The sequence below is a fragment of the Apus apus genome, chromosome 4, assembly GCF_020740795.1.
Source record: "Apus apus isolate bApuApu2 chromosome 4, bApuApu2.pri.cur, whole genome shotgun sequence".
NCBI classification, from domain to species: domain Eukaryota; kingdom Metazoa; phylum Chordata; class Aves; order Apodiformes; family Apodidae; genus Apus; species Apus apus.
Genome location: NC_067285.1, coordinates 26286353 through 26313915, shown reverse-complemented (window position 1 = coordinate 26313915; position 27563 = coordinate 26286353). Strand labels below are relative to the sequence as shown.

Genomic DNA, 27563 nt, shown 5'->3' with positions numbered 1-27563 from the left:
CTGAAGCAGCTCAGAACAGGTGGCTTCTGGCAACCACTTTTCAGGCATATGAAGGTTTAAGACCTGCTGACTCAACCTTTCCCATGGGAAATGCAAGGTAGGTGAGTGCCCCCTGTGCTCACAGGTCTGTCACCCTTAGCAGCAGTGCTTATTTCATCTTTCAGAGGGTCTGTTAAAGGTGAAGATGGCCAAAGCTGAGCAACAGCTGTGGTAGTAGAACTGTCTGTATGGGTATGTTTGGTAAGGAAAATTTCCAGAAATGATCAAAACATACACAACTTAGAGGCTCGTGGATAAAGGGGGGACTGGGAGATCTTGTGGCCATAATTAACTTTAGGTAAGTGCCCAAGAAATCTGCTTTATACTCGTCACAATAAGTAAGCAGGTTAAGAGAGCGGTAGGAATCCATTTGCAGTACTGTCAAGAAACTCGGTGAGCACTGAATAAATAACAGAACAGACAAAACGGCCACTGTTCTCATTACAAGTAATTTCCTCTTTATAGCTGGTGTTTAAAAGACAAATCAGGCTAAGGATGAGTGACTTTTATTTTTCATGCTGCATTATCTGATCTCACTAGCTACAAATAAAGAGGCAAGGGATAGGAAAGCATGTGGCAGGGAGAAGCACTAAAACTGACAGACAATAAGGCGATTCTTGTTGCATGCTTTGTCATTCCAAGTGCCATCAGTGTACATCTCCACACATGCCTCTTCCCCTTTGCCAGAAGGTTCATTTGAATGCCAGTTAGTATAGCTCAATTTGTTGCCATCCAGGATCTGGAATTTGCCTGGAATTAGAGATTCCTTCATCCCCAGGTAGGCATAGGTATTAAAATTTTTCACGAAGTGCAGAATGGCATCATTCTCTCTTGGGTTCCTTGGAGTGGCAATAGACCCTCCAGCCTCTTTGCATGTTTTCAGTGTAGTATCGTAATCAGCTTTTTTGCCATTGGTAGCAAATATTTTTCCTCCAGATCCTGTTACCATATCTTTCAAGCGGAGTACTGCAAGATGAGGTGAAAGCTGTTAGATTTGTATGCATTGTTTTGTTGTCCCTTTGCTGCCAATTGTACTTTCCACTTTATTTCTGCATAACTAAGGAAAAAGCTAAAGGAGAGGAAAACTTGAAATCAAAGATAAGAAAGGAAAAGAAAAAAAAACAACCCCCAAAAGCCAGAAGAAATCTGAAAAGATGAGGGGGGGAAAAGGAAGAAACACAAATATATGGACAATGGAATAAGGGAAACAGAAAAGAGGTTGAATAAGGAGGGAAGGAAATAAAGAATTCTGTGGTTGGAGAAAGTATATTATTTTCTTGGAGTCTGTGCACTGTATGAGCTCTCTGAGCTGGGTTGCAGTATACAAGGATAAATGTCAGTCCCTGAGAGAGTAGGATCTTAGGTGTGATCGGGTTGTGATTGTGTTAGTGTTCAGTTGGTCTGTTAGGAGCATGAGGCGGCCATGGAGCACTTCTGCAAAGGCAGGAATTTCAATCTGATAAACTGGATGTGCTTGCATCTGTTCTTCAGAGCTGTTACCTTGTCATCTCCTACTGGTTAGGAAAAACTAACCCCTCCCTCCCATGTAAAAGTTATCTCTCTCCAGTCTCTCAGCAACCAAAACACAAATGAAATGTAATAAAACTGCAGAAAATTCTGCTTTTTCCCTCAGAAGCCATGTTGTTGATCACCTCGTTTATGCTTAGCAATTCAGCTAAAGATAAAGGCAGATAAATTACCTCCTTCAAGCTGGGAAATCCGATGTTCCAGTTGCCGGACAACGCCTTCCATTTCATTATTGTTCAGCGGCAGGCAATCTAGGAACAAAACCAGCAATCATGCACTTGGTGCTACAGCTCAAATCTTACCTTTCAAAATAAAGTGCAGTTAATAATGTAAAATTAATATCAACTTCTAAATTATTTGTTTGACCTCTTTTAGTTTACTGCTGGTTTAACTTGGGGATATTTTCACACATTGATTGTTGTATGGATAGGGAATAAATTCCTGGAAACTGCCTGTGCAGCGGTGATGTTTATGGAAAACTGAAATTAGCAAACTGCGTTCACTCTCTTAAGTGACTGAGCCAGTCCAGGCAAAACCCTGGCACTTGTGCAGCAGGTTTAGTTGATTTTTAACTGTGTCTAGGGATTGATGACAGAATCCTTCAGGCTGTTCAAGCACTTGCAGCTCCAACTTAACACCAACTACAAGCTTCTTGTGCCCTGTGTTATGGAAAATGATATCCTGTGAATTGAACCAATGTGTCATTAAGTAGAAGAGATTTAAGCATCTTTTTTCATACAAAGAATTAATAAAGATGTATTGATTTCTATGAAATGGAGCCCAAATCAGATTATACAGCATAGCACTGAGTTTACAAAGCAAACAATACAACACAACAGTACATCTAGATAAAAATGGAGATGGTAACTGCATGTACCTGGTAGAAAACATTACTTTATATTCAGGCAAGAGTACAGAACCATCAGTGGATAAATTTCTATAGGTTTACCTTGAGCATAGCATGGGAGCAGGAAAAGTGTGAATCCTAAGATTTTGTGGAACAATCGTGGAGACAGCATCATTTAAAGCCAGATGTAAATCAGACTGTGTTCCACTCTCCAGTGTAGAGTCCTGTCTTTTATAAAATAAAAAATAAAAAATAAAAAATTCAGAATGTTGCTGCCTGGGTTACAATTTTGTGTACCTTAAACTTTGCCTTCATTGACATGAATGTCATTGATGTAGTTGCAAAGTCAGATTATTTCAAATAATTTCTTCCAAAAACTCAGTCTGTTAGTCTACTTAAGAGTTCAAACTACAGAGCAAAAAAACCCCCAACATCTCCTTCAAAGCTCCATTTTTAAAAAAAAAAATTTTTTTGTAAAGCAAATATATGCCATTTTCCCCATACAAAAAGCTATAACTTCAGTCTTAATTTTACCAAGGATTAATAGAAACATGTCTGCTTTAGTAGGAGAAAGGCAGTTAAAGATGAACTGAGACACAATGTCTTTATAAATTGGTTTAGAGTTAATTAACAACAATTCTAATGCTTATTCTTCCATTATGGCATCAGCTTTTGAAGTATCTTCACCTGAGATGATAGCATCTGTAAAAGTAGGGAAAGTTTTCATAAAAATGTTGAGACAAAGTAAAAAAGGATAAAATGAAAGGCTAAGAGGAAACAATATACATGGAAACATATTTAAAGATGTTTAACTTACCTAGGGCTCCAATATGAAATAAGACTTATTAAATGATCTAATTTATAGGGGATGTAACTTGAGATGGATCCTATTACCCACAGTAAATACAGAGCACGTAATATGATATGAATTTGCATATGAATATAAATGTAATGAAATTTACCTTGATTAATAGGGTGTTTTTTTTCAAGAGGTCAACATACTTAAAATGTGAGGAAAATATTTGAGGGTACTTTCTTGATTTGTAGAAACACTTTCACACATTTAAAGAACACCAGCCCTGGCACAGAACAAAGCAGTTTCTCAATACATATTTGAAATGCCTAATGTTGCCACAGAATGGCTGTGTAAATGTTAAATTGTAAATGAAGATAAGTCAAATCAAGGAGTTCACCTGAAATATAATACGCACCAGGAGCACCACCATCATTTTCATTACAGACTGAGGCCTTATCAGTGATAATTGTTTCGTAACCAAATAGGATCACACTGTAGCAGCAAAACCAAAGGACAATGGTGCATCTGCAGCATATGCAGAGATAACAGCCATAGAAGCACACACTTAGATAACCTACAGAATACTCCAGGGGAACCATATATATCATAAATAGTAACAGCTGTACAGTACTATGTAAGTAGTATGGTTTTAGCCAACAAAACAATGACCCTTCAGTGCAGGAAAAAGCTGTTCTAAACTTGTGTAAGTACAGAGGCCTCAAGATGTGGAGCATCCCTGGATGGAAATGCATTGCCAGGCACTTTTCAGTTACTCTCAGCTGAGAGTTTGTTTTAATGGAGGCTTTTAGGAAAGGAGTTTCAGGCTGTGCTCCAGTTCAGACAAATCACATGTGGTCCCATCATCCTTGTAGTGTCAGGCCAGCATGCTGATATTGCAGCAAGGCTAACAGCTGAGTCAGTTAAGGAACAGGTGCTTTGAGATTAGACAGGGAATGTAAGCAATATCTGTATCAGTCTTAAGATGCTGCTGGAACTAAGCAAGCCCAGATCGCCTCCACAGGCACTCTGCACCTGTGCCCTGCACCTTAACACTTGCCTTAACAACTGATGTAGAGTCCTTTGTCATTGGTGTTGTGCCCACAGAAGCCTGATTAATTCCTGCAGCATTGTTTATTGAGTGCCCTGGAAAAGTCACCAGTTCTGTGAAAAGCAAACAAGCAATGCCCAGTTATATATACCTTGGCAGGAAAGGGCTGTTTTAAATTTGTATGAGTAACCTTTGTTTAAAGTTTCTTGTTAAATTTCAAGTTTCTTAGCTTTTGATTGTTTGACTGAATGCTTTTAACATTCTTTTGGCTGAAGTTTTCTAATTGTTTAATGGCAAAAAACCACACCCAGAAAATATGTGGCAAGCCATCACCTGGAGTCCAGATGAGTCCTAGGAAAGGTCATTGGCAGAACCTGGGTGTTTGCATCCATGGTGAGAACAACTTTAGCACTTCAGCTGCATTTGGGAGAAACTCCAGGTTAGAAAAGTGTGAGAAGAGGATGAGGCTTGGCCTCCATTAGTGGGTTTCATGTGCTGACTGATGGCCTGGGAAGCCCAGAGGGTGACAGACTCCTGAGAAGAACTGATGTAGACTTGATAAATTCTAAACTTTTCTGCTTTTGATTTTCATCAGCATATTGATAACATGAAGCAAGCTGAAATAGGTATTTTAAAATAGTTACTTTTCTACCATGCCTGTTTATGACTGTCTAATAGATTATTCTATTAACTATCATAACTTATAAACTGATATTCTGATCTTACTTTGAGCCACATATGGCAGAAGGTCAGCAAGAATCAAGTGTCAAGATCTAGTAAAGAACAAATAATTTCTGAGTGTTGCAGTTAACTTTTGTTCTGTGTTTCCACAGCTATCATTAAGAGGTTTTATAATTTCAGTTCTAGTAAAGCAAATAAAGGATATCCTGAGAGTAGGTTGTATTGCACAATGTAGGTAGGTAAATACAAAACATGCTAAGGACAAGAGTTGGTCAACACTGCTCCCTTTGCTGCTTCAAGAAATACAGTCTCTAGAGTTGAATTTCTGTTTATGAAAGTGGGTGTGTGTTACTTCCAAGGAGCATGTTTATTAGCCTTTCCTTTGTATACTTAACCTCCTGAAAGTTACTTTTTTTCCTCACAGTGCTAGTCACACCTCAGATAACCTTGAAAATTCTTTTCTTACTCTGTTTGTATTTGAATGGCCCCAAGTACAGTTATATTTTCTGTTTATATCGATCTTGTGCTGTTCTGCTGCTGTTTCCATCGTACCTTGCTAGTACCTTCCCTTGTGCTTTCTGCATTTCCTTTTTTCCTCCAAATCATTGTCAGACTGTCCCCAGCAGCTCCCTTATGCCTGGAAATATCAGGAAGAGCATAGCACGTTCAGGACCTAGTGTCTCCCCTCCTCAGAGGAGGGCTGAAGCTTTTTTTTGCTGTGTTTTAAAAACAGGAAGCAAAGAATTCATCTTGATTGAACACTTAGGATGGTGAAATTAAAAAATTATTATTTTTTAAAATTTTGACAAGCATTTTTGAGCAGAAAGTCTTAATTTTACCTGTAGACAGTGTGATCAGTGCTTGTAAATCCTACTGCCATCTTGCTCCACTGACTTAAGTTGTGTGAGAAGGATCCAAGTGGAGGTAACTAGATGTCTCTGATATGTATGTCACTTGGTGCAGCTCAGCTGAAAAACATAAAACTCTTTCTGTGTTTATAGTAAATGGAAAGCAAGATGATGTATTAAATCTTCAATAGCTGTTAGTAGTAAAATATAGCATTCTAATGGGAGAGAGAAAAACCCTCATGTTTATGAACCAGATGAAAATATTATTCCATCTATTCTGTAGTTGTCCTCCATTAGCTGCAGATGAAGCTTAAATTGTTCGTTACAGTTACCATTGCTGCAGCCTCCTTAAGGGTTAAAGTAACCTTGCTGTACAGTTCTTTTTGGCTCCTGAGCCACAAAGGCAGAGATGGGTGCAAGTTTCATTCCATATCTCACTTGGCATCACACCTGGCTTATCACCCTTGAGCCAAATGCTGCCAAACCCAGGTTTTCTAACAGGGAAACTTCAACACAAATCCATGTTCCCTTATCATTTTTAAAGGTGCTACACTGATTTCCGAGCATCTGATATTGATCGTGCTTTAAACCCAGGTATGTTAGTTAATTGTAGGTTAACAAGATTTTATAATAGTACATTTGAACTTCTGCTAATGAAAACCACTTGAAATCTGACACTCTCTGAGGTCCAAACACATCTGTGTTATACCATTACACAATGCTCCCAAGAATGTTCTCCTCTGGTTCATGAGCATTATAATAGGGCCATTTTTCTTTCTACCACTTCTTGCTGTAGTTTCAAAACCAGCTGACAAATTTCCTGGTGTCAAATACTTCTTTATCTATTTGCACTTACTGTTCTTCCAAAGAAAAGCTGCAAATAAATGTAAATCATATGATCAAGCCTTACCCTACTTCATATTTGCATCACTGCTAAAATATCGCGGCAGCAAGCGCTGGTGTTTTTCCACCATATACCTTCTTCTCTCTGGAAAAGAACAGATGAATAACAGTCATTATTCTTTAAATTTTGCTTAAAAATAATAATAAATGAGGCAGTGGTCACAATTTATCCTAGATAAGTAGCCCTGCCAGTCTGGGTCACATACTGCAAGTTACTATGTTCACGCAAGATTGAATTTGAACTCAATTTTTCCAAGAACCATGGGGCTTGGTTTTTAGCTTTTAATTTCTATAAAAATCAGGAAACCATAGAAAAAAAATCTTATTTACTGTAATTGAAGGTTGCTTTCTTTACATGTAGTAGGGATTGATGAAGGCAGGGGACAAGTTTTTGAGTGCTCAAAATGACTAATAGTATTTCTAAGCTAAAACACCTAATTAGATTATACAGTTACAAAAGAGGATATTACTGTAGTCTAGAAAGAATTCTCTCTGACATCAATATCCATAATTTTTATGGCCAGACAAAAATCTTACTGTTAAATATATACTGTAATAACAATTATATTAAACTTCTCTTATATGATACACAATTCATTTGTTTCAGAAGGGACTGAATTTTTGTGACCTTTTAACTAATACCTTAACTGTCAAAATCTACTTTTATAGCATTTGAGAAGTGAATAAGTTATTTCCTGAATTAAAGATCATACTGTTAGATTGTATCTCTGTAGCAAATAATTATAAATTCAGAGAAAAAAACTCCTAACCTGGGTTTTTTTCTGATCTGGTCATTATCGATCAGGGATTATCTTTGCTGATTGCATTTTTAAGGAAATATTTTATCAAAATTATTTATCCTATAATAACAGAACAGAGAAACAATTTATTCTGTTTCTTCTTGTTCCTGACCTCTCTATTAAAAAAAAACACAACACAACAAAACAAAACCCACTAATACCTAAATGCAGAATTTGGATCTTTCATATAAAATAAACTGAAATTACTAGAAGTGTTTTAAACAGCATTTGTGGGTTTACATTGATAGGGCTACAGACAAATAGTAAAAGCCATCTAAAAGAAAAAAAAACAGTATTTCTGGATACTTTTATATTCCTCTATGAACTGCAAAGAATAATCAAGTAACATTCTACTGAGTATGTAACTTCACCAGAATTGTAATTACTACTAATGAATCCCATGAGATACAAGTGTGTTCCAAGCCTGTTTGTAGAATATTGCTTTGATTAGAGAATTTTATTTCTTTCATATATGTTGGACTTTATTTTTCTGAAGTTCCTCAAAGTTAGGAGATTAAAGTCAAGGCAAAAAAAATGTGGACACAGGTTTTTAGGAAGAAGGTGCGAAACTGGCCGATGTCCTCTTGATATCTTCAGTTTTATATATGAGACATAGTCAAGACTTAGAACACAGAACACAGATGACTGCTTCAGAATGGTATAAGGGGAAGGCTAGAGCATAGCAAGAGATGAGCTGAGTATGTGGAGATATTTTAAGAAAATAACTGAGGAATTTAATTCTATTACCTGAAATGTTGCAGATCTCCATGCGAACCATAGAAGGGAAAGTGCTGCCTAGCAGTTCTTTGACTGGATCTGAGGATTTTTTATTTTTAAGCAGCATATGTGTTTCATTTGTTTGGTTTTTGTTTGTTTGTTTGTTTTTCTAATACTAATGGTTTAAGGAGAAAGAAATTATATGCTGAGACCTAGCCTAGATGCTTTGCTTATTGATGTAATAAAAATTAGCTTTTGACTGGAAAAAAAATAATCTTATTTTTCTGAAATGGATAAAATGCACCCAAGGTGTCTTGAAGTTTAAATGTGTTTAGAGATAAATGATATATTGTGTTGAGCCATCTGTGCAATTTTGCACAGTAAGGATTTTAACAAGAGATTTGTATAGTAATTTTGTAAACACAAATGCAGCAGGAATAAATTGCTGAGTAACTAAAGTCCAAACCTAGCTGGAGTTCTGTGTGAGTGGCTATGTGAATTTGTTTCAGATAATACAAGTTAGAAGAGTTGTGGGGATTTTTTGTCTCTAATAAGATGTCTTCTTATGCCAGGTAATTGCTCTAACAAATAATCTGTACAATGAAAGACTTAAAAATTGCTAACAAGGTTTAATCATTAACATACTAATAATTAAACACAAGAGGTACAAGTAGTTTCAAGTAAACTTTCAACTCTTTCTACCAGACTGTGCAGCTGGTCAAAGCTAAACCTAGGAAAATTTGAAGGTATTAGTTTAGCTTTCTCTTTTCTCAAAGTAATCTGAGGGTCTCCCGTTGGATATTTTTGTCCAAAATGGTATCGTGGTTGTTGGTCTCCAAGGAAGCTATTTTTAAAGCAGGTTTACGCTTTGAAATGGAAAAAGTATGCTGGTACCATGTTGGATAGATTTCGAAGTCCCTGTCTGCTCTCAGATCAGCTGGAGTGCTGTATGCAATGCTGGACATTAGTCCTCCACTGCCAAAAACAACCACTTGTCTCCTGCATCTGAAGATAATAACGGTTTACCATTTGACAGGGCTTGAAATGATCAAGTGAACAGATCCTCTCTCTTAATGTGGGCTGGGGACAAGGGACAACTGTATAGAGTCAAGTCCAGGTTCCTAAGGGCTCCCTGCACAAACTCAAATGTGGGGCAGGAAAAGATGAAGAAAACATGTTCATGTATGTGTTTTAACTCCAGTGCTTCTTTTTTTCCCCTTAGTGTGAAAATGATAATGGATGAGCCAAGGACTCCCTGACTGCAAGGTAAGCGTGTGAGATTTTTCCACTCGTGGTACTTTCCTGAGCTTCCACTGCTCACCAGCTTCCCACGCTGCGTAGCAAGCAACAAATTTAGTGAAAAGGCACTCCTTGATCCTAGCAGATTTGAATCGTGGTCTGAATGTGTGGTTGCTTGGTATGACATCAGCAGAGAAACAGCGAGTATTTGAGCTTCTGGTCTTACCTGCTTCCCCCTCAACAGTACGTGGTTATTTAGGGATCTGGGAGAAGACAGGTGGCCTTCTAACAACGCGATGGTCACAGCTTTATGAGCGAATGTGAAGTTTTAGCAACAAAACACAACCTTTAGTATTTTAAACACGTATTTCTATCACTACATGGGTCTAACACAATGTTTATCTTAGTGTTTGATAGATAGTAGCTTCTGAAACTAAGAAAATGAATTGTTACTGGTAGTGTTGATATTTTTATAAAACAGAAGTTAAATATGGATGCTGTATGAATCAGTGCTTGCTTCAATACAAGCCCTATAATTCTGAGATGTACAAAACCTGAGACGATAGTTGCTCCAGCAAAGCCAACCTATGTGCATCTTCTTTGAGGCAAAAACTACTAAATGCTTCCACTGCAAAGCCATGGCCAATTTTAACTTTGGACTTTCCCAATACCCCAACTCAAACTTTGGGATTTTCCTCTAACCTTTACAAAGGCACACTGCAGAGATAGTCTGCCATCAAAAACGAATTCTGAGTTATTCCCAACCCTCCACAAGACAGAAACACATCAGATTAGGCACATTTTAATTAAGTTAATCACCTATCACATTTGGCATTTTCTTAAGGACAAAAAAATACCGTAATATGATTAATTTTAGATTTTCTGACATAGAATAGTTGCAGAAATTGCATAAACCTAGGATGCAGCAGATTTCATTGTCTCCATACCCTGTGGTGGCAGAAAGGCCATTTTTTAAAATTCACAAACTGTGAGGCGATCCATGTGGCATCTTTTGTCATTCCAGCTCCCATCCAGGTACATCTCTACACATTTTTCGCTCCCTCTGCCATTAGGCTCATATCGGTGCCACTTGGTGTAGTTCAGAGGCATCCCATTTATATACTTGAATCGACCTGAAGTCTCACCCTCTTTAATGCCCAAGTAAGCATATCGTTTATACTGTTTCACAATATCTAAAATGGCTTTATTCTCTGCCTCATTTCTGGGAGTTGCAAGAGTTCCTCCAGCCTCTTCACAGGATCCTAGTGCAGCTGCAAAATCAACTTGCTTCCCATTGCTGGCAAATATTTTCTCTCCCGCTTTACTTATTTTCCCTCTAAAAACAAGCACTAAAATGTGAAAAGAAAAAACCTAGTTAGCTTTTAAAATTTGTTATGGCATACTGATAAGAAAGCAAAGGAAGAGAAATCAATAGATGAAAAGAAAATTTTGTGGTAAGAGGAAGAGAGGAGGGAACGGACAGAAAGCATAAGCCTAAAGGATGAAGAGGTATAAAGAACTTCGAAATATTACGAGTTCACTAAGTATAGCGTTACGGTGTTTGTCACCATCTGTCATTGTCTTCTCCAAGACAAGGATACCCCACTAACATTTGCTACATAGACAATCGGTCCTATTATATTCTGTGTACTCTCTAAAGGGGATCAATTTGCTTCAAATTTGAGCAGTGAAACAGATAAATGATATTTTTTGTGAATTCTTTCTCAGTACAAAATAAGTTACCACCTTTAACAACTTCACTGCTAAAAGATAAAAAGGTTACTGACATGGTACAAGGCTGAGGTGTTCCCATGAATCTGGGTGGAAAGTGCAACATTACTTGGATTTTTTTTGTAGTTTTTAATCAAATTTGAATAAATGCACATTAGTGTTCCTGACACAAATCTGCTTTTCCAGGAAAATTAGTCCTGTTCTCCTCTGCTTTGGATGAGAAAATGGGAGCTTCAGGATGTAGAACCGTTTTCAAGTGTGATTTATTTCTTGCAAGTCATGATTCTAAAATTAATTTTGCCTATTGCACTTTAAACTATGAGCTTAGAAAGTAAAAATGGAAAAAATTACCCCGTTCAAGTCTGCAAAGTCGGTTTTTCAAATGTACTAAAATCTTGTGCAGTTCAGTGTTCAGAAAATCAGGAAGACCTACATGAATAAAAATAAGTTATACATAATCAAGCAAAACTAGGCTCTGCTGATAGGAACACTTCTTTGGATAAAACTAATCATTTTCCAAAACTAACTAGCACACAATGTGTATTTTTTTAACATCATGTGACATAAAATATATATGCTGATAATTCCCCTCTGCACAGAAGAAAATTATTTCTTTTAGGTTGAACCTTAATGTTTGTCAAATCTGTGGAAGTGGCTTTGCTAAAGAGAATTCATTTAATTCTAATAACTCTCCATAAGGGTAGAGGTCTTTTTCATACAAATTTTTATGGGTAACAAAGATTCTACATGTAGAATAAAGTTAGTAGTGTGCTCCCACAATCGTGTTCATGTTATTCTCAATTAAAACAAGTGGCAGTGTAGAAGTACAAAATAAGGCTGCATCTCCCTCTCACCAAGTTTCCGTATTGCAAATCTTACTGCACTTCACAGTAAGTAAAAACCAACATATTTGACCCACTTAAGAGAGTCTGTTTGACTGACAGAACATGACATGCATCAGCCTTTTTCACATGGTAGTCCAATATCCCCTTTTTCTCCTTTCTTACCTGGCAGCCAAGGACGACGATCTCTTCCAGGAGGTCTTACAAGACCTGGAAAAGAGAAGCAAAATTTTCTTTCCAATTGTCTGAGAACTTAATGTGAAACTGAAATGTGTTACATTTATGAATAATTTTGATAGTGCTTTAGCCATGGTAATGGACCCAGAGAAGGCATTTCTAGATAGAAGGAAAATTACACAGTGCACAGAGTGTTCTTTACCAGGCTACTTTTCCACATACCTTCTTTGAATACTAGAGAAACATGTCAGAAGCCTTTCTATTTACATTTGTAAATACTGGAATAAAGTTTTCTTTATACTTAAAAAAAGGAAAATGCTTCTGCTGTGAAAGAAGCAATTCCCTTTAGAAAGTAAATGGAAAAGCACTACAAAGGTATATATATTTATACATTTAAGTATTTATAACCTGTTAATTTCCCCTCTTCTCCCAGAAGAGAGAGGAGACCTATATTCTACAAAAAAAGCCACAAAACCCTGAACTGCCCCTTTCCTCCATTCACTTTTTCCTCCTCTGCTTAATGCAGCTGCTTCCTTGAGGGGACATGTCCTTCCGTCTTAGCTGTTTTTATTCATGCAGCCTTCACAACAACGATTTGTTGCAAAATAGGAAAGTTTACTTACCTAGTAGATGTGATTGTACTTCCTGACCAACTCTTCCAGGTAGTCTCAGGATACCAGATATCTCATTATTTCCAGGATGCAGTGCATGGCAAGTCACTAGCAAAGCAGCTGTGAGCATGTAGGATGAGTAAAGGAACATGATTGCTCAGGCCAGCTGTAAGAAAACACACATCTTTGTCAGGCAATGATTCTGTAAGAATTGTAGGCATTAGCTTATATAATTTATCACTTTTTTTACTTTCCCCCTCTCCATTTGTCCATTCTTGAAATGTACATTCTTTCCTTGTTTAAGTCTATAGTCTAGGTATAAGATATTTCCCAGATTTATTTTGCTAGCATTGCCTAGCTGTTTCTAAACTGATACAGATTGGTATGCTCATTACAGGATTACAGCAACACATTTGGGAGTAGTGAAGACAAATTATTCTTTTTGCTATTATTGACTGTTTGCTAGATAAATCCTTGAGAAATGATGGGCTCAGATGTAACTGATCAGGCTTAAGCCATTAGTTGTCTGTAAGGCCTATAATCATTGAATGAAACAAGCATACGATACCAACATGAAAGGCACAATCTGTTCCAGCGGTGGTTGTGATGCTTGGAGCTAGTTAGCAATCTCTTTAAGCACAGTACTATTTAAGCACATATCTTTGAAATAAGCAGACTGATTGAACTTTTTACACATGGGCAAAATTTTATAGCTCAATTGACATTCCTGTCTTGTTTTGAACAAAATTCCACAAGCTTGAAAATGTCAGTTAATCTTGTAGAAATGCATTTTTGCTGGTTGGTAGTATGCCTATTCATCTTGTTTTATCCTTTCAGATATAACATTAAGTAGGGTTATCATCTCAATGCTGAGATACCATGACTAAAAAGGACTCTGAAACTATGGAACTTGGGTTTACAGTGCAGCCAATGGGTATCAGCACTGGTAACACTGCATGGTTATAAGACACTATGGCATGGAGACAGCTGGTTACTGCCATCATTCAGTTAAAATAGTGAGAGATAAAGAAAGGTTCAAGATGCCAGAATGAGTATCCCTTTCTAATGAGATGATCCTGATGGGTTGACTCTCATACATACTCTATAACTTAATACCCGTGACTTCACTTTTCTTTGGCGTATATTAGAGAGGATCATGTACTACACTCTCAAAAATGTGAATCCTTAGAAAAAACTCAGAATGAACAAGATAATTTTAATTGACACATAATATATTCTAAATCTAGCTCCACTTACGCATTAGAATAAAATCTTGGTCAGCTTGTGTGCTGCAAGATTATTAACACCTCACTTCTTCAGTTAAAAAAAGGAATTTATTTCGAAGCATACATGCCAAGCAGAATCAAAGTATCACTTTGTTATTATTACTGTTTATCAAATGGATACAATAAAACTACGCTGAGCAATACCTACAAAGGTATTGTTTACAACTTCCAGGCAGATCTATCACAGAAGGCTTTTAACATCAATATCAATTATTTTTAAGGTAAAGTTCACTTGTTTATCTAGAGGAATGTCTCATTCAAATTAGTTCAGTGATTTCTACCCTTGAACAAAAGAATATTATGTTATAAATTTCAGCATTTCACTGCATGTAGAATCTATTTAAGTAACAGCAGTGTCTATTCCTCACAGTCAAGAACTTCCACTTGAATAGAAATTTCAAATCCACATAAGAACACACGTGATGTATTAAAAGTGCAGTTGAGTTTTCTGTGTTCAATCTGAAGTGTCTCAAGTTGTTTGTCCTTTGCTATCTCGAAGTCTAGCAGACACCTCTGGCAATGCTGGCCAATGACTCAGAGAGCAGATTATTAAAGCCTCTGACAGAAACCTACCTTAGGTGCCTGGGAATACTTATGTCTCTGAGATAAGGAAATGTAATTACAACAGGTACTCTTCATCTGGTACTGATCATTCAGGGAATTACATTTGAATGGACTACTGCATTCACTTCATAATTGGATTATGATGCAGAGTCAGAGTCCTGATCGGTTATATAGCAAAATGGAAAAAAACAGCTCTTCAGTTTTAACTGAGTCTAAATGACCTTCATCAGTCATTACAATCTGGTGTCCTTCAGGCATTTCCTCATCTAGAAAAATTGTTGATGTAAGCAAAATAAAGAAATACTAATAAAGTAAAATTTAATTTTAAATGTAAATATGACCACAGAAATTAAAAGGAACAGGTTTGCCTTCTAGCTGAAGTTACTTGTGATTCATTAAAAGGAAATTCAACTTACCCTTCTGCTTCAAAGATAAATGAAAGAGGAGTTCGCACCAGTCCCCTTTATACAGTGTAGTGTTTGTTAAATGTCACTGCAGAGGTGGAGACTGGATACTGAGGGCACAAACAAGCTTTTTTAGTTTTGCTTAAACATTTGTTATGCAAATACTGAGAACAATTGTAAACATTGAGAAGTTTCTCTTTTATAAGAATAAGAGGCCAAAGCTGGAGAAAAAAGACTAATCTAGAACAGATAAATCCAGATTTGTATACACATACAAATTGTATACAAAAAAAATTAAAGAAACTTTTGGTGACCTTAAGTGCTATTGTAACCATCTTTTCTTGTTTTAAGAAAGCAGAAATAGCACGTGACCACCAGTGGTTTTTGCAGAAGGAAAAGTGCACTTGTTAATTAGGGAAGCACATTACCTTCCAGATAGAGACCTGATAATCAGAGTTCTGAACTTAGCTTCCCAAGTCAAGTACTTACTTTAATACGATTTTCCAGCTGTGTATAAGCTCAATGTTTCTGTGAGCATCTGGTCTCTTTTGCATGCAGAGTACATCTTATCCTGTCTTGGTCGGAGATGGATTCTGGAAAAAATTGTACCGATGCACAAAATCCTCAAATGGACAACATATTCAAATAAAAAAGAGAAGAGAGGCTTTGGTCCTCCAGTTCCCAGCAAGAAAGATTGGCATATTGAGAGTATCTTTCTTCTGGTTCTGATGCCTTCTACTGTAAGGACATTTAGGTTTGATGCTAGCTGAGACTTCTTATGAACCTCAGCAAGCCAACACATCAGTTCCTCATCTGTAAGACAGAAATATCTCTGCTTTACAGCTTTTGTCTGTTTTAGCCATTTACACTGTGGTCTGTTAAGGATAGAATGGTTTCTACTTTTCATTTGCATTTTACTAAAAGTGCTTAAGTTTTGTCATGACCCCTAACTAGAGGGTCTTTCTATCCAGCAGAATTCACAGCTGCAAGGTAATATCTTTAGGCTCCTTGCTCAACAACTAGAGAGAGGTCTAATGTCAACTGGCTGACCTAGCTAAGAGGAAATACTAGAAGGAGATATGTTTAGGATCCCTCTTAGAAGTAACTTAATAACTTAAATCCAGTTCCATTCCCAACAGGGAGTCTTGTCCTGCAGTTAAAAGTACTCACCATGGTCTGTCCTCCCTCAGGAAAAAACAACACAAACCAAAACAAACAGCAAACGGAGGAAATACCAGTGTCCTTTTTAGAATATGATCAATTAACACCCGCAAATGTATGTCATGCAGCAAAGCTTTGAATGCAGGCTAGTAATTTACAAAACCTCTAAGCCCACCAGGTATGGATTAGATAGTACCCAGCAGGGAAAATACCTTGTTTCTGAATCCTCCTGTAATTTGTGAATAGTACAGATACCAGGCAACTCAGCACAACCAAGAGATGGGTGATTTCATTCGGAATGGCAGCAGACCTCTGGTGTACCTACACCTCTAAAAATACCTGCAGTTGCAAGATAAGATGGAACTTCATGGATCCAGATTTTGGGAAGTAATGTTTTACATGATTAGGTGCCCAGGTTCTTAGGAATCTAATTTCCCAGAACACAATCTCATCTAAATCCAGTTTCTAGGCAACCCTGCAACAGTTGTAATGGCTAATACTGTTCTGCAGTATCACTGCCCACATACAAACTCCCCATGCATATACATGCAACTTTAATACATGAACAACATAAATCTTTGCAGATTTGTACTGAAGTTAAAAAAAAAGGGAATCTGATTTTCAAAGACACTGTGGATCCAGAAAAATTATTTCTTTATATAGGAGCCATCTCAAACAAGGTAATTACAGAATCCTAGGGGTTGGAAGGGACCTCGAAAGATCATCTAGTCCAACCAGAAAACTAACTGTCAAGTTAGTTCAAGTGTCAAAACCACAACAAATTTTATATAGACTTAAAATCTCTAATTTTCAGAGAACAAGGTGAACTATCCATTTTGCTCAGCACGCTGTTTTGGCATGAGCTGATTACTAACAACTTTATCATAGCCCAATCTGCACAAATACATGCTGCACTTCTTGACATCCAGTGCAGTGCTGCACAGCCATACTACTTTACTTAGCAATCTGCAAGACAATAATCTTAAATGTGTCACTGTGCTGCAAGTTCCTGGTATCAGCTCTCTGAGCTTGTCCTTGGCACAGCGTCTGTGTGGTGTGCAGGTGTGGTCAACTCTCCATCTTTACCTTGTTCAAAACAACATTAATTTTTTGTATTTGTTTAGTATTTCTACTGTACTCTGTCTGCTCTGCTCCCAAAGCTCTTATAATAATCCAGACTTAGGTGCCTGTAAATCTGTTTGAAGAAGACTTGCTAAGGATCACCTTAAGCCTTCATCAGAAATACAGGGAATTTACATTATGTCACCTATAGAGTAAGGAAACAATCCAATGGGTAAAGTGATGCCTCCTACCCACCTGTGGTTTAACTTTATTGAGACAAATTCAAACAATAAACATGAGAAAGTCAACAAAAACCCCACTGATAATCATTGTTATTCTAGTTTACAGTGCATTGATGCAGGAACAGGATGAAAAATGTAGAGAGTATGGTACCTTACAACAGTGTTATTGAACAAACACAAGTTCTGCTGTGGTTAGGTCTTAAAATCTGTATTATTGCTGTGTGTACTCTAGACTTATGTCACTTAATCTTGAGGATAAGCATCTCACAGGAAGAATGAAATTGCTGATGAAAGATTTATATTTATGAACAAACACAGTATCAGTGACGTGCTGTCAGCTTAATACACTGTAGTTTTAGGGAATGGATCCCAGGGCAGGGGTTTGCATGTAATCAGGTAGAGGGAGGAGATGAAATGCTGAACATGGATGAATAGGTTCCTAAAGAGAGGACAGCAGAGTCGGGGAAAGGAACTTGGGGTAGTGAATTTTGAAGAGCTGTTTCTACCAGATGATACTGAATAGCCCTCACATAGCATTGCTCTTGCGAAGTACAGAAAAGTAGCCTAAGACAAAAAAAGAAAGAGACGGGTTCAAGCAATACAACCCTTTCAGTTGATTTTCCATTCTAGGAAAAGCAAATTCAAAACTATAGTATCAAGAAAAAGGTCACCAGGTTTTTCAGAGCTTTTGTTAAAAAAAAACAGCCATGGTTCTCTCTTGACAAAACCTCATAACCTTAAAATTATGTTAATAGAAGAACTACTTGTCCTTTGTTTTCAGACTGTATCTGATTTCTTCTCTCATACTTGAAACAGTTGATTTAAACTACAGATACACAGCATACTACAGGACATTAGCAAACCATCCGCTTGAAAAACGGTGCTAGACAAGTAATTTTGACTGAAATGTTATTTCTTATGCTTTGGGAAGAAATGGGAGAAAATCAACTAGAGCACATTAAAACAAAGGCAGCAAGCAGCTTCTGCTTTGACATAATGTGGCAGATTTTTAGACACAGCCCTCGTCCTTCCTTTGCACAGGACGAATATTTTCCCTTTCTCTCTTCCCGTACTCGCTCTCCAGATTCAGTAGAAATTTAACCATACTGTAATCAGCTTATGTCTTGTCCTTATACAAAGAAAGAGAAGCACAGATATTATCTCATTCTGTCTTCACAACCTAATAATGATTTCCTGTTTCACAGCTAGACAAACTAAAGTTTAGAGAGATGCTATACCTCAAATTACTGAGAAAGCCTGTTTTTTTCCAGTGCACCTATTCCCTTTTCTATCCTGTAGGGTGTATTGCCAACTCAGTAATTCCTTCTTGTATCTTGTAGTCCTCTATGGAAATGCTGCACAACAGTATGGGAGGTGATTCCTAATCCTTGGTCAGGAACACAACAAAATTACCCATTGCAGTATCAATTAGTAGTTTCATTATGGAGTAAATATTACACTTTTTTAACTGAAAATAGTGCAGAGAGTAATCATAGAGGTATCCACATGAGGATGAGCCATGTCCCTCCTATCAAAAGTGATAATAAGAAGCATTTTATGCCTGAACAGCCACTCTCCAACATTGCCTTGGAAACATATGCTTGCAATTATTATCTTGCCCTTATAAATAGCCAGCGGGCCCTGATTATCAATTTAAAATAAAGATAATCTAGCCTGCAGATAGAAAAAAAATTATAATCCTATTAGGCTGTTATTACATTGCTATTGCTGGGAAATGGCCCATCTATTATATCACTGATAAGTGTTATACCTATATATCCAAAAGCATCATCAATATTTTATTTGCAATTGAAATTCAAAGTTCTTGAGAGAAACTTGTTATTGAAAACACATGACATAAAATACAGAGTTCAAAATGAAAATAATGAACTCACCGAGCTGCTGTGAAGGTCTGATGGTCACAGTAAAATGAAGCTGCTTTGCAACTGGTAGTGAATTCCCAGGAAACACCACATATCACAGTTGTTATTGCTGTTATGGAAAATTAAGACAATAGGTATTGCAAAATTTCATTTTGCACACAACTTTTCAGGACATTGAATACAAAATGGTATGTTTTAACTGATTGTGTTGTTTGAAGCATATAGTACTTAATATGTTGAATCTGTTTCTTTTGTCATGGCAATTTTTTACATTCTAAGTGGTGCAAAAGAAAGAGGAAACCTCTGTACCTCTTTGGTAGAAGACAGATACTAACGAATGTCATTATATCAGTTTCCGTGAGGAGAGCTACTGCCTGGGCCGGTGAAACCCAGCTCCTGTAATTCGGGAATTTTGTGCATGACCTCCAGAGGACTGGGTCTGACTCGCTGGGGATGGCGTGGGTCGGGCAGAAGCAGTGAGGGGTGCTTTGGGGCTGGAGCCCCCCTTGCTGTGCTCCGTGGCCGCATCATGCTCTTCCTCACCTTAGTAGCGCAGGGCAGCGCAGGCAGGTGGCCCTGCCTGCAGCCACTGCAGCCCCTGCCCCGAGGGCCCTGGCAGCCTCAAACCGGCTGTGCTGGTACTGCTGGCAGGACAGCGAGAGCACTGAGGTGCCAAGGGAAGGCCAGAGGCTGAAGTGCACAAGAAAGCAGATTCATCTCCTTCCCTGTCATGGATCCCTGAGCTGACTTGAAACTATATAAGGTGCAGTTATTGCAGAGGCTTCAGCATAGAAATATTCTTGGAATATTCCTCTAAGGCATTAAGAGAACGAAAGGCTTGCCTATGTATATTTATTTATTAAAACCCTTTTCCTTTCATTCCCTAACTCTAGCTGAGCATCCAGAACAGAATATTCTGGAGCCCAAATAGAGAGTTATTTTGTAGTTTTCTGTAGAAATTTTGTTTATTACTAAGTTTTCAAAAATCTTAGACTGACAAGGTTATTGATGTTTGGAAGATGTTTACAGTTTTAAAATACAAGCCAATTTCCTTGCTGAGTTCTCTGCAAGACTTTCTAAGTCAAACTCTTAAAGAAAACAAACACAGCTTGTTCAAATTGTTTGGATTTTCCAAAATAGTGACATATGACCAAACCCACTAATTTATTAACAGAGATAATACAGAAGATGTAACTGGAGGAAAATTTTACTTCATAATTAGCAATTAGGTAAGTGAATATATTAAAATTGAGAGGATTCTTTCAACAGAAGTATGGCTTATTTCAAACCAAGGTGGCTTTGTTTGCAAAGCTTGTTTCATTGGTTCAGAGTATATGTAAAGATGCTCCCTGAAGAGTGAGGACTCATGTTTTCACCATCTTGACATAGTAAAAATAGCAGCACAGAAATTCTTTGCATCCCAAATAAAAGCTTAAGTGCCATGTCTGTCACCCTAATAAAAATATGCCTTTTCCCTGCGAACAAGCCATGTTTGTATCTTTAGATCATCATTGCTAAAACTATACTCCTGTTACACCATTTTACCTGTTATTACTAGAGTCTGGGCTACACTGAGAGCCTTTTGTTCTTTTTATAAAATATGAAAATTGATACTCAAAACTGGAAAGATTAGCACTATTAGATTAATTAGATTCCAGTTCCATTCTGCTAAGCATGACAAATATACACAAACCTGTACAATGGACTGTGTATATTCTCCACTATCCTTTCCATCTGAAGTACAAAAGCAGGAACAGCAACCTCTGTTCATTTTGTCTCAGATCCCAACAGTGACTATGAAAGATGGTGCTGATTGCTGGCCTGTCTGTACTCTTTGGGAAATACAAGCAGCAGCACGACTATGGGTACCCTTTTTTGTTGACTGTTTTTTTCATTTTAGCAGAGCTTCCAAACAAGTACTGAACTAAAATAATCAGCTACATTGTTTTAAATTGTTTTCAAATTGTTTTTTAAAAAATATCACATCCGTATATCTCACATGCCACAAGTACAGTGAAGTTTACCTAAAAGTCTAGATAAGTAGCCTCAGATAAATATGCTAAATTACAGGAGCAGCTCTTGTCCTGTTAATAATATTTTCAGTTCTTTTGCCTTTTCCTGCCTTTCTATAATCTTCAGAAAGCCTCGGTGGTTTCTCACTTCTGTCGCCAGTCATGTACTTGCCTGTTCTATGAATGTTCTTGTCTAGATTCATGACAGGGAAGCAGGTTGTAGCATTCCTTCTATAAAGCATCTGGCAGGCAGGAATACACTTGTTTCTTGGGTGAGGGAATCTCCATAAGAGTGCTTCAAATATGCTTATTTTGAAAGTAGTCTCATTGCTTGGCTGTCTTATCAGGCAATCTCAGGTGTTCAAGTTAGAAAATGAGTGCAACATAGGTTCTTCCTTGCTGTGCCTTTTCAGACTTGTGTTCAACCCTGTGCAGAGCCCAGCCTGCTCAGTTCCCAGAGAGTCCCTTTGACAAGGTCAGTCCATACCCACTTTTACCTTGGACAGTCCTCTAAAGCTGGACTGGATTTTAAGTATTAACATCTAAAAACTAGCTTTTCAAAACCTGCATGTAACAATTGTGGTCCTGTTTCAGTACCAGTGATACATGCAAACAGTGTATATTGCATTTCTCTAGCATCTGTTTCCCCAGCTATGTTTCCACACAAATGGGGCTCAAGTGTCTAATAGCGTTCATCTTTCATGTTTGTTTACCTTTCCAGAGTAACTTACTGTGCCACTGTAAAAAGATAAATAATGTAAACTATTCTACTTTTCAACACCTCATACAATTTGCCAGAATAAGGGCCAAATTCAGAACTATTCTGAGAGCATTTGAAAAAGATAAACTTCAAAGCTGCAGCATTCAAAACCACTGGAGAGTTCCCGGTAACTCAAGACAGAGTGTGGTGTACAATTTTCAGTGAATTCATTTATAACACACTTAAACTTTGTAAACATTTGGAACATTTTTAAAATAGCTTTTACAACTCCTGTTGTGTGATGAGCTGGTAGCTTTTCTTGCCATACAGAGTCCTGCCATACTGTTCCTGACAATCCCCATTTGTTAAAAATACAGGTTCTGATTTAAGATAGGCTTCAAAACATGAAATTAAAAGGAAACAAGCAAACATTTTCACTTTGTAGAACTTTTCAACGGAAAGGCTTTTAAGCTCTTGTCACCATTAGTCTTGAAAGCTATAAATGCACTTGAGTCTTGAAAATGAAAGCTGAGGTTCTCCAAATGCTGGCAGTTGCAGCTTTAAGCGAAGTACTAGGTACTAGAAAATAACAGCACATAAATGACAACATAGTATTTACTTCACTAGTTTTTGATGCACAAATAACAGATCTACTTAACAGGTTTAGCAAGTAGTATTAATATCCCCTTTATTTCACTTTAGCTGTAGCTCTCCATAATAAAAGGTAAAGAGCTAAAAAGGTTTAAAAATGCATCACTACTTCTTGCTTTTCTCTTCTCTCATCTCTGCCCTCTTTACCTTGTTTCCATTAATGCATACAGCTGCTTAAGCAAAGTAGAGAGGGCGTAAGAGCATAGAGGGATTAAAAGATTGTGAGCTATAAGCAAAGTGGCACTGATGAGACCACTTCCAAGTGGGACACCCTTGCACAAATGTAATTGGATCCATAAAGTGCAAGGTAGGAGATAATAAAGCAATTAAGCTATGTATTCATTATTATATTACAAGGTTTCAGGATTCCCAACTACGTTTGGTGAAATACAGTGTCCATCTCATCTAAAGCAGCTTTCAAGTAGTTTAGCCCCACCTTGTTGTATATATATACAAAAAAGTCTGAATGAAAACCATGCTTGGGAATAATTCCCAGGGCAAGGCAGAAGGCTGCACAGAACCTTTTTAATTTTTTTCTTGTACATATCTCGAGCACAAGGCAAAGGTGGTCAAACACTGCAGCCCAACAATGCAAATGGGAGGAAGGGCGAGAGATGCTGTCCAGAGCTCTTCAAAGAGAGCACAGAAAGCCTGATGGTTAAAGCTGCAACAAGGCAGCAGACCCAGATGGTTTAATCCTTCCTTCTCTTTTCTATCACTGAAATTTGTTCAAGTGCAAGATCAGACGGAGTAGGACAGTGAGGGATGTAAACAACTGGGGCTCATCATGATACAATTGCTCTAAGTGTCCAAACAAAAGGCTAAATAAGAGACTGAAATAAAGCAAAGCAACACGGGAACAGAGGGCAGCTCTGGGGTTTTAAATGTCATGAGGTGGTGTACATACACATATTTAGCAGCCCTGTAGTAATGTCTTCTGTTAAGGCTGCAATGAAACTGAATTCATTCTGCTGCATCACTGAGCTGATGCAGGCCCATTTCCACAAAGCCCAGTGTTAGCACGCTTGGACTCTGAAATCAGAGACCTACATGTGAGCTGACTACTGCTCTCATGTTCTGTGTGCTTAGTTCAGCTGCTTGAAGTTTTGTCTTTATTTAAACATCCTGGAAGAGAACACCAACCAGTTAGACAAAGTAATGCCTTCCTTCCACTGCAAAGCTGCCGGAAGCTTCCAGCAGCTCAGCTCTGTGGGACAGACTGTGCAGCCAGCTGAAGATATAAACAAACCAGAGCACACAGCCAGGAAAAAGCTCTCACAACTATCTACCCTGAAGCACTGATCTAAACAGCTGAAGCTCCCAATGTCTGAAACATCACTAGGGTCACAGGCCATAAAAAGAGATCTAACTGTAGGTACCTTAGGATAAATTCATTCCCCAGAGATAACAGAGGTTCCAGTCATACTGCTACTGCTGAGAGGTTTGGCAGAGAGCTCAAAAGACAGAGGAGACTGTACCTAGGTTTCCAGGATCTCCTGCATTATTTCTTCTCCTGGGCATTACTGGCCAAACTACAGTTCTGGAATAATTTTTCTTTCCTTGGATCTCCAAGTGCTGTGTCAAAGGGAAGAGCCACTTTAGTAGTACTAAAGCCACAGACTTCCCTGTATAACACTTCTCCTCTATGTGTTTCACACAAGAGGGTGATGCCTTCTTCTGTAGCAGGAAACAAGCCACAGCAAAGGGCACATCTGTCCTCTGATCTGAGCATAAATTAATTATCTTCCCCATATTTATGTGTAGTAATTAAAAAAATAAAGCAGTAAGCGCAAGTTGCTACTGATTGAAATAGCTTCCTCTTTCCACCTGGTAGTTCCCACTGAAAATTGCCACTTGAAAAATAAAAAGAAGGAAGAGAGTTTTTCAGAGATTGTGTTTTTTCACAAATAGCTCCTTTCTAAGCCTGTACTTAGCCTGAAATTGTGTATGTTTTAGAAAGATAAACCAAGTAGTTGATTTAACAAATTCTGCTCTCACCCTGAATTACTCAGAAGCTCTGTGGAGGATGTATTAGCACCAACTAAGATGGTTCTAATCAGGGGTGTAACAGCAAATAAAGATTAGTATATAATGAATGCAAAACTACGTGGTCATCAGGGATGCTGATTTAAGCCTCTTGAAAGATAACAGAACACAATTTCAAACTCTCTTTTTTCAGTTCCTACTGAATAAAGGTGTCCCTGAAGAAAGGTCTCCCTAATATGCATGATGGGATAGGTCAGAATTCAGGACACGTCTTATAGTACCTTGCTGAGTTTAAAAGTTTCAAGTACTATGACTTTATAAAAGCTAATTTTCTATTTCCAGGTCTTGTTCCTGCCCTGTGGACTTTGTCCAGTCTGAGAAGATCAGCCTGCTCCCATGCAATGGCTTGCCAAAGCTCCCAGATTTCAGCACTGCTATTCTGTTCTCCAAGCAACAGTTCAGGGCAGGAGAGTTTACGGGGTAAGTCCAGACTACACTTTCACTCACATAGCTGCATTTGTAAAGCAGCTCCACCAGAGATGGATTTTAATTTCATTTTTGCAATATGGAGCCGAGATTGGATTTCTACACAGAGAGCAGCTAGCAGCTTTCCTTCTGCACAGGTGTTTGAGTTGAGGAACAATTTTCCTTTTGGGAACATTTATTCCAGGATAAACCTAGAAGACAGGCAATGCTAGGAAAAGGAGAGGTGATACCAGACCGAAGCAGCTTGGATTTGCTATTTACACCGTCCTTGCTGGGACTAAATACACTTTTCATGTACACAGCCTGGTAAAAAAGTTATTTATCTGGTAACTTTGGACTGTATGAAACTGAGCATACAATATGAACGTTCTCCCACTCTGCTTTTGTGAACTCCCAGGGTTTTTAGCATAAGAATATTTTTATACTTACCTGCAAACAGCTTTGCAGTTTATATATTTATATTTAAATTATGAGTAGTGCTCTCCAAAGAAAAACAATCTTAACATCAAGTTACGAGAAGCTTCTTAAGTTTCCAACAGCCATGTTGCAGATTTTCTGGGCAAAATCATGTAAAAAAATTATTCTAAATTACATTTCAGAGCCGGACTCCCAAGAGTGAGTGACTGACATGACAATTAGGAATAGTGTTTCTAAAAAAAAAAAAAATCAGTTGAAAGAACACAACTGTTCACATCTGCAAAACTTTTTCAAATCAGCAATTAAGTCATCATAACCTACTGACTGATGCACTGGGGCATAAGAGATCACTGCTCTTAGTCCAGCTCCAAATGAAATGGTCACGAAAGATACCACAGTGTTTTTTGGATGTACTCTCAAAGCAGACTTACATAATCATTCCAAATAAATGCATTGGAGACGGAGTTACCACTGATCCCTAAATCTGGCAGCACAACAGGATTGTACCTACCCTCTAGAATTCCTCTTTCTTGTTCTAAATTAATCCAAAGCTGTCTTTTAAATGTTGCACCATATCCTGCATTTTCATATAGTAAATACTGATTAAAAACTTTCAGGCAAAATTTAGAAAGTTCTTGTTTTCATAGCTGCAGGACACCAATTAATGAAGAAAAGTAATGCAGTTCACTTGAGAACCACAAGGATATGTTGCCAGTAGTGACAAGAACATGATGCAGATCAGCAGATAAATAATTCTCTAGAAAATTCATACTCTTCACCAATTTCAGTAATAGCTTTTTTGCTATACCTTTATAACTTTGCTGCAGAGAAAAGAGATGTCATTACTTACAAAGGTAGACAGGGAATTAGGCAATTAAAATAATAGCTATAAAACAGATGAACGGGGCACCAAATGCTCCTCTGTATATGTTCCTATGTTCCCATGAGTCCATGTAACTCACCAGTGTAGACAGTTCTTCTCTCCACAGAGGTACTTAGCTTCCATGTCTTAAACTAAGTGGAAGAAGAACTGAAAATCTTCCATACTTCCATGGTCAAAACCTTAAAGCCTGCATGTGAACATTTTTCTTAACTGTCAAACTTTTATTATTGGGCTTTGTTGTCATGGTATTCACCTATTCCTAGTTATCCAGTCTATAGTTCACCTTTTTGTAGTTCAACTGACATGAAAGAAGCTCCCATCAAGAAAATAATTTAAAAAAACAAAAATCAGTGTGGTATCACTTCTCTCACAAGAAGGACCTATTCACATAAGTAAGGCCTTTTGCTGTTCTGTTTAAGCTAAATCCCACTTGGAGTAAATTTCATCAGTAACCTCTTGTATTTAAGACAAGTTTTCACATTTCTAATACATCTAAATCTTGATCTATATTTCCTGTACTGCCTGCAGATTGCAAAAAAAAAATTCCTGCTCTCCTGTCATTTTTCTGCTGCCCACAAAACAACCTGGCTGGGCATTTTACTGTTATATTACTCTGTACTCACAGCACATTTCCTTTGCCTATTACATATAAAACACAGCATGAAAATAGCTGAAAACCAAAATTATTTGTGTCTCAGTGATCACTTGTGCACAATGGACTTCTGTACCCAGATGACAAATGCCACTCTAGGCTCTCGGTGATCATAATCAGTCAATTTTAGAACTACAGTAAAAGCACACTAAGAGCAAATTTCACTAAATACTGAAATAGTGGGACCTTATGCACTATCCATTACTTACACGATAAAAGAACATATCGGAAGAAACATGTGGAGAGTAATCTCTTAAAGTTTACAGCTCAGCTTAAAGACAGAATATATACAAATTTTTCATTAGTTTCATTATTATAAAAAAATGCTTTCCTCGTGCTGCATTTATGAAGAACTCACAGGAAGGTAA

The 27563-nt window shown here is 37.6% G+C and overlaps 2 protein-coding genes and 1 long non-coding RNA gene across 8 annotated transcripts in view; 1 reads left to right on the top strand and 2 right to left on the bottom strand.

Annotated features, from left to right (window-relative positions):
* Positions 1 to 480: 480 nt before the first annotated feature.
* Positions 481 to 5874, bottom strand: LOC127384942 (pulmonary surfactant-associated protein A-like). 2 transcript variants are annotated; one of them, XM_051620057.1, is made up of 4 exons: positions 5778 to 5874; positions 2516 to 2641; positions 1740 to 1817; positions 481 to 1005 (listed from the first exon to the last, which is right to left on the bottom strand). In XM_051620057.1, exons 2-4 carry the CDS (start codon positions 2586 to 2588, stop codon positions 629 to 631), a joined length of 528 nt encoding a protein of 175 aa, XP_051476017.1. In that variant the 5' UTR covers positions 2589 to 2641; positions 5778 to 5874; the 3' UTR covers positions 481 to 628. The 2 variants fall into 2 exon arrangements, with proteins under 2 accessions (XP_051476017.1, XP_051476015.1); XM_051620055.1 differs by lacking the exon at positions 5778 to 5874 and adding an exon at positions 3376 to 3668.
* A 3556-nt stretch (positions 5875 to 9430) lies between these two features.
* The window catches only part of LOC127384945 (uncharacterized), a 63723-nt gene continuing 45590 nt past the window's right edge, over positions 9431 to 27563 (top strand). For all 3 annotated transcript variants that reach the window (XR_007889539.1, XR_007889540.1, XR_007889538.1), the window contains exons 1-2: positions 9431 to 9472; positions 25100 to 25237. This is a non-coding gene — a long non-coding RNA (uncharacterized LOC127384945). The remainder of the gene's footprint in view (positions 9473 to 25099; positions 25238 to 27563) is intronic.
* LOC127384941 (pulmonary surfactant-associated protein A-like) lies at positions 10232 to 27540 on the bottom strand. Of its 3 annotated transcripts, XM_051620052.1 has the most exons (7): positions 25673 to 27540; positions 19421 to 19517; positions 15550 to 15653; positions 12819 to 12972; positions 12184 to 12228; positions 11528 to 11605; positions 10232 to 10794 (listed from the first exon to the last, which is right to left on the bottom strand). In XM_051620052.1, the coding sequence occupies exons 4-7, from the start codon at positions 12955 to 12957 to the stop codon at positions 10418 to 10420; spliced, it is 639 nt and encodes a 212-aa protein (XP_051476012.1). In that variant the 5' UTR covers positions 12958 to 12972; positions 15550 to 15653; positions 19421 to 19517; positions 25673 to 27540; the 3' UTR covers positions 10232 to 10417. The 3 variants fall into 3 exon arrangements, with proteins under 3 accessions (XP_051476012.1, XP_051476013.1, XP_051476014.1); XM_051620053.1 differs by lacking the exon at positions 25673 to 27540 and having other exon boundaries at positions 19421 to 19647; XM_051620054.1 differs by lacking the exons at positions 19421 to 19517; positions 25673 to 27540 and having other exon boundaries at positions 15550 to 15976.

Excerpts from the sequence above, each read along its gene's own strand:
- LOC127384942 (XM_051620057.1), bottom strand. The coding sequence starts at position 2,588 with ATGATGCTGTCTCCACGATTGTTCCACAAAATCTTAGGATTCACACTT. Across the intron at positions 1,818-2,515 it reads GCTCCCATGCTATGCTCAAG|ATTGCCTGCCGCTGAACAAT; the intron begins GTAAACCTATAG and ends TTTTGTTCCTAG. Across the intron at positions 1,006-1,739 it reads GATTTCCCAGCTTGAAGGAG|TACTCCGCTTGAAAGATATG; the intron begins GTAATTTATCTG and ends CTCATCTTGCAG.
- LOC127384941 (XM_051620052.1), bottom strand. The coding sequence starts at position 12,957 with ATGTTCCTTTACTCATCCTACATGCTCACAGCTGCTTTGCTAGTGACT. Across the intron at positions 11,606-12,183 it reads TCGTCGTCCTTGGCTGCCAG|GTCTTCCTGATTTTCTGAAC; the intron begins GTAAGAAAGGAG and ends TTATTCATGTAG. Across the intron at positions 10,795-11,527 it reads ACTTTGCAGACTTGAACGGG|TGCTTGTTTTTAGAGGGAAA; the intron begins GTAATTTTTTCC and ends TTCACATTTTAG.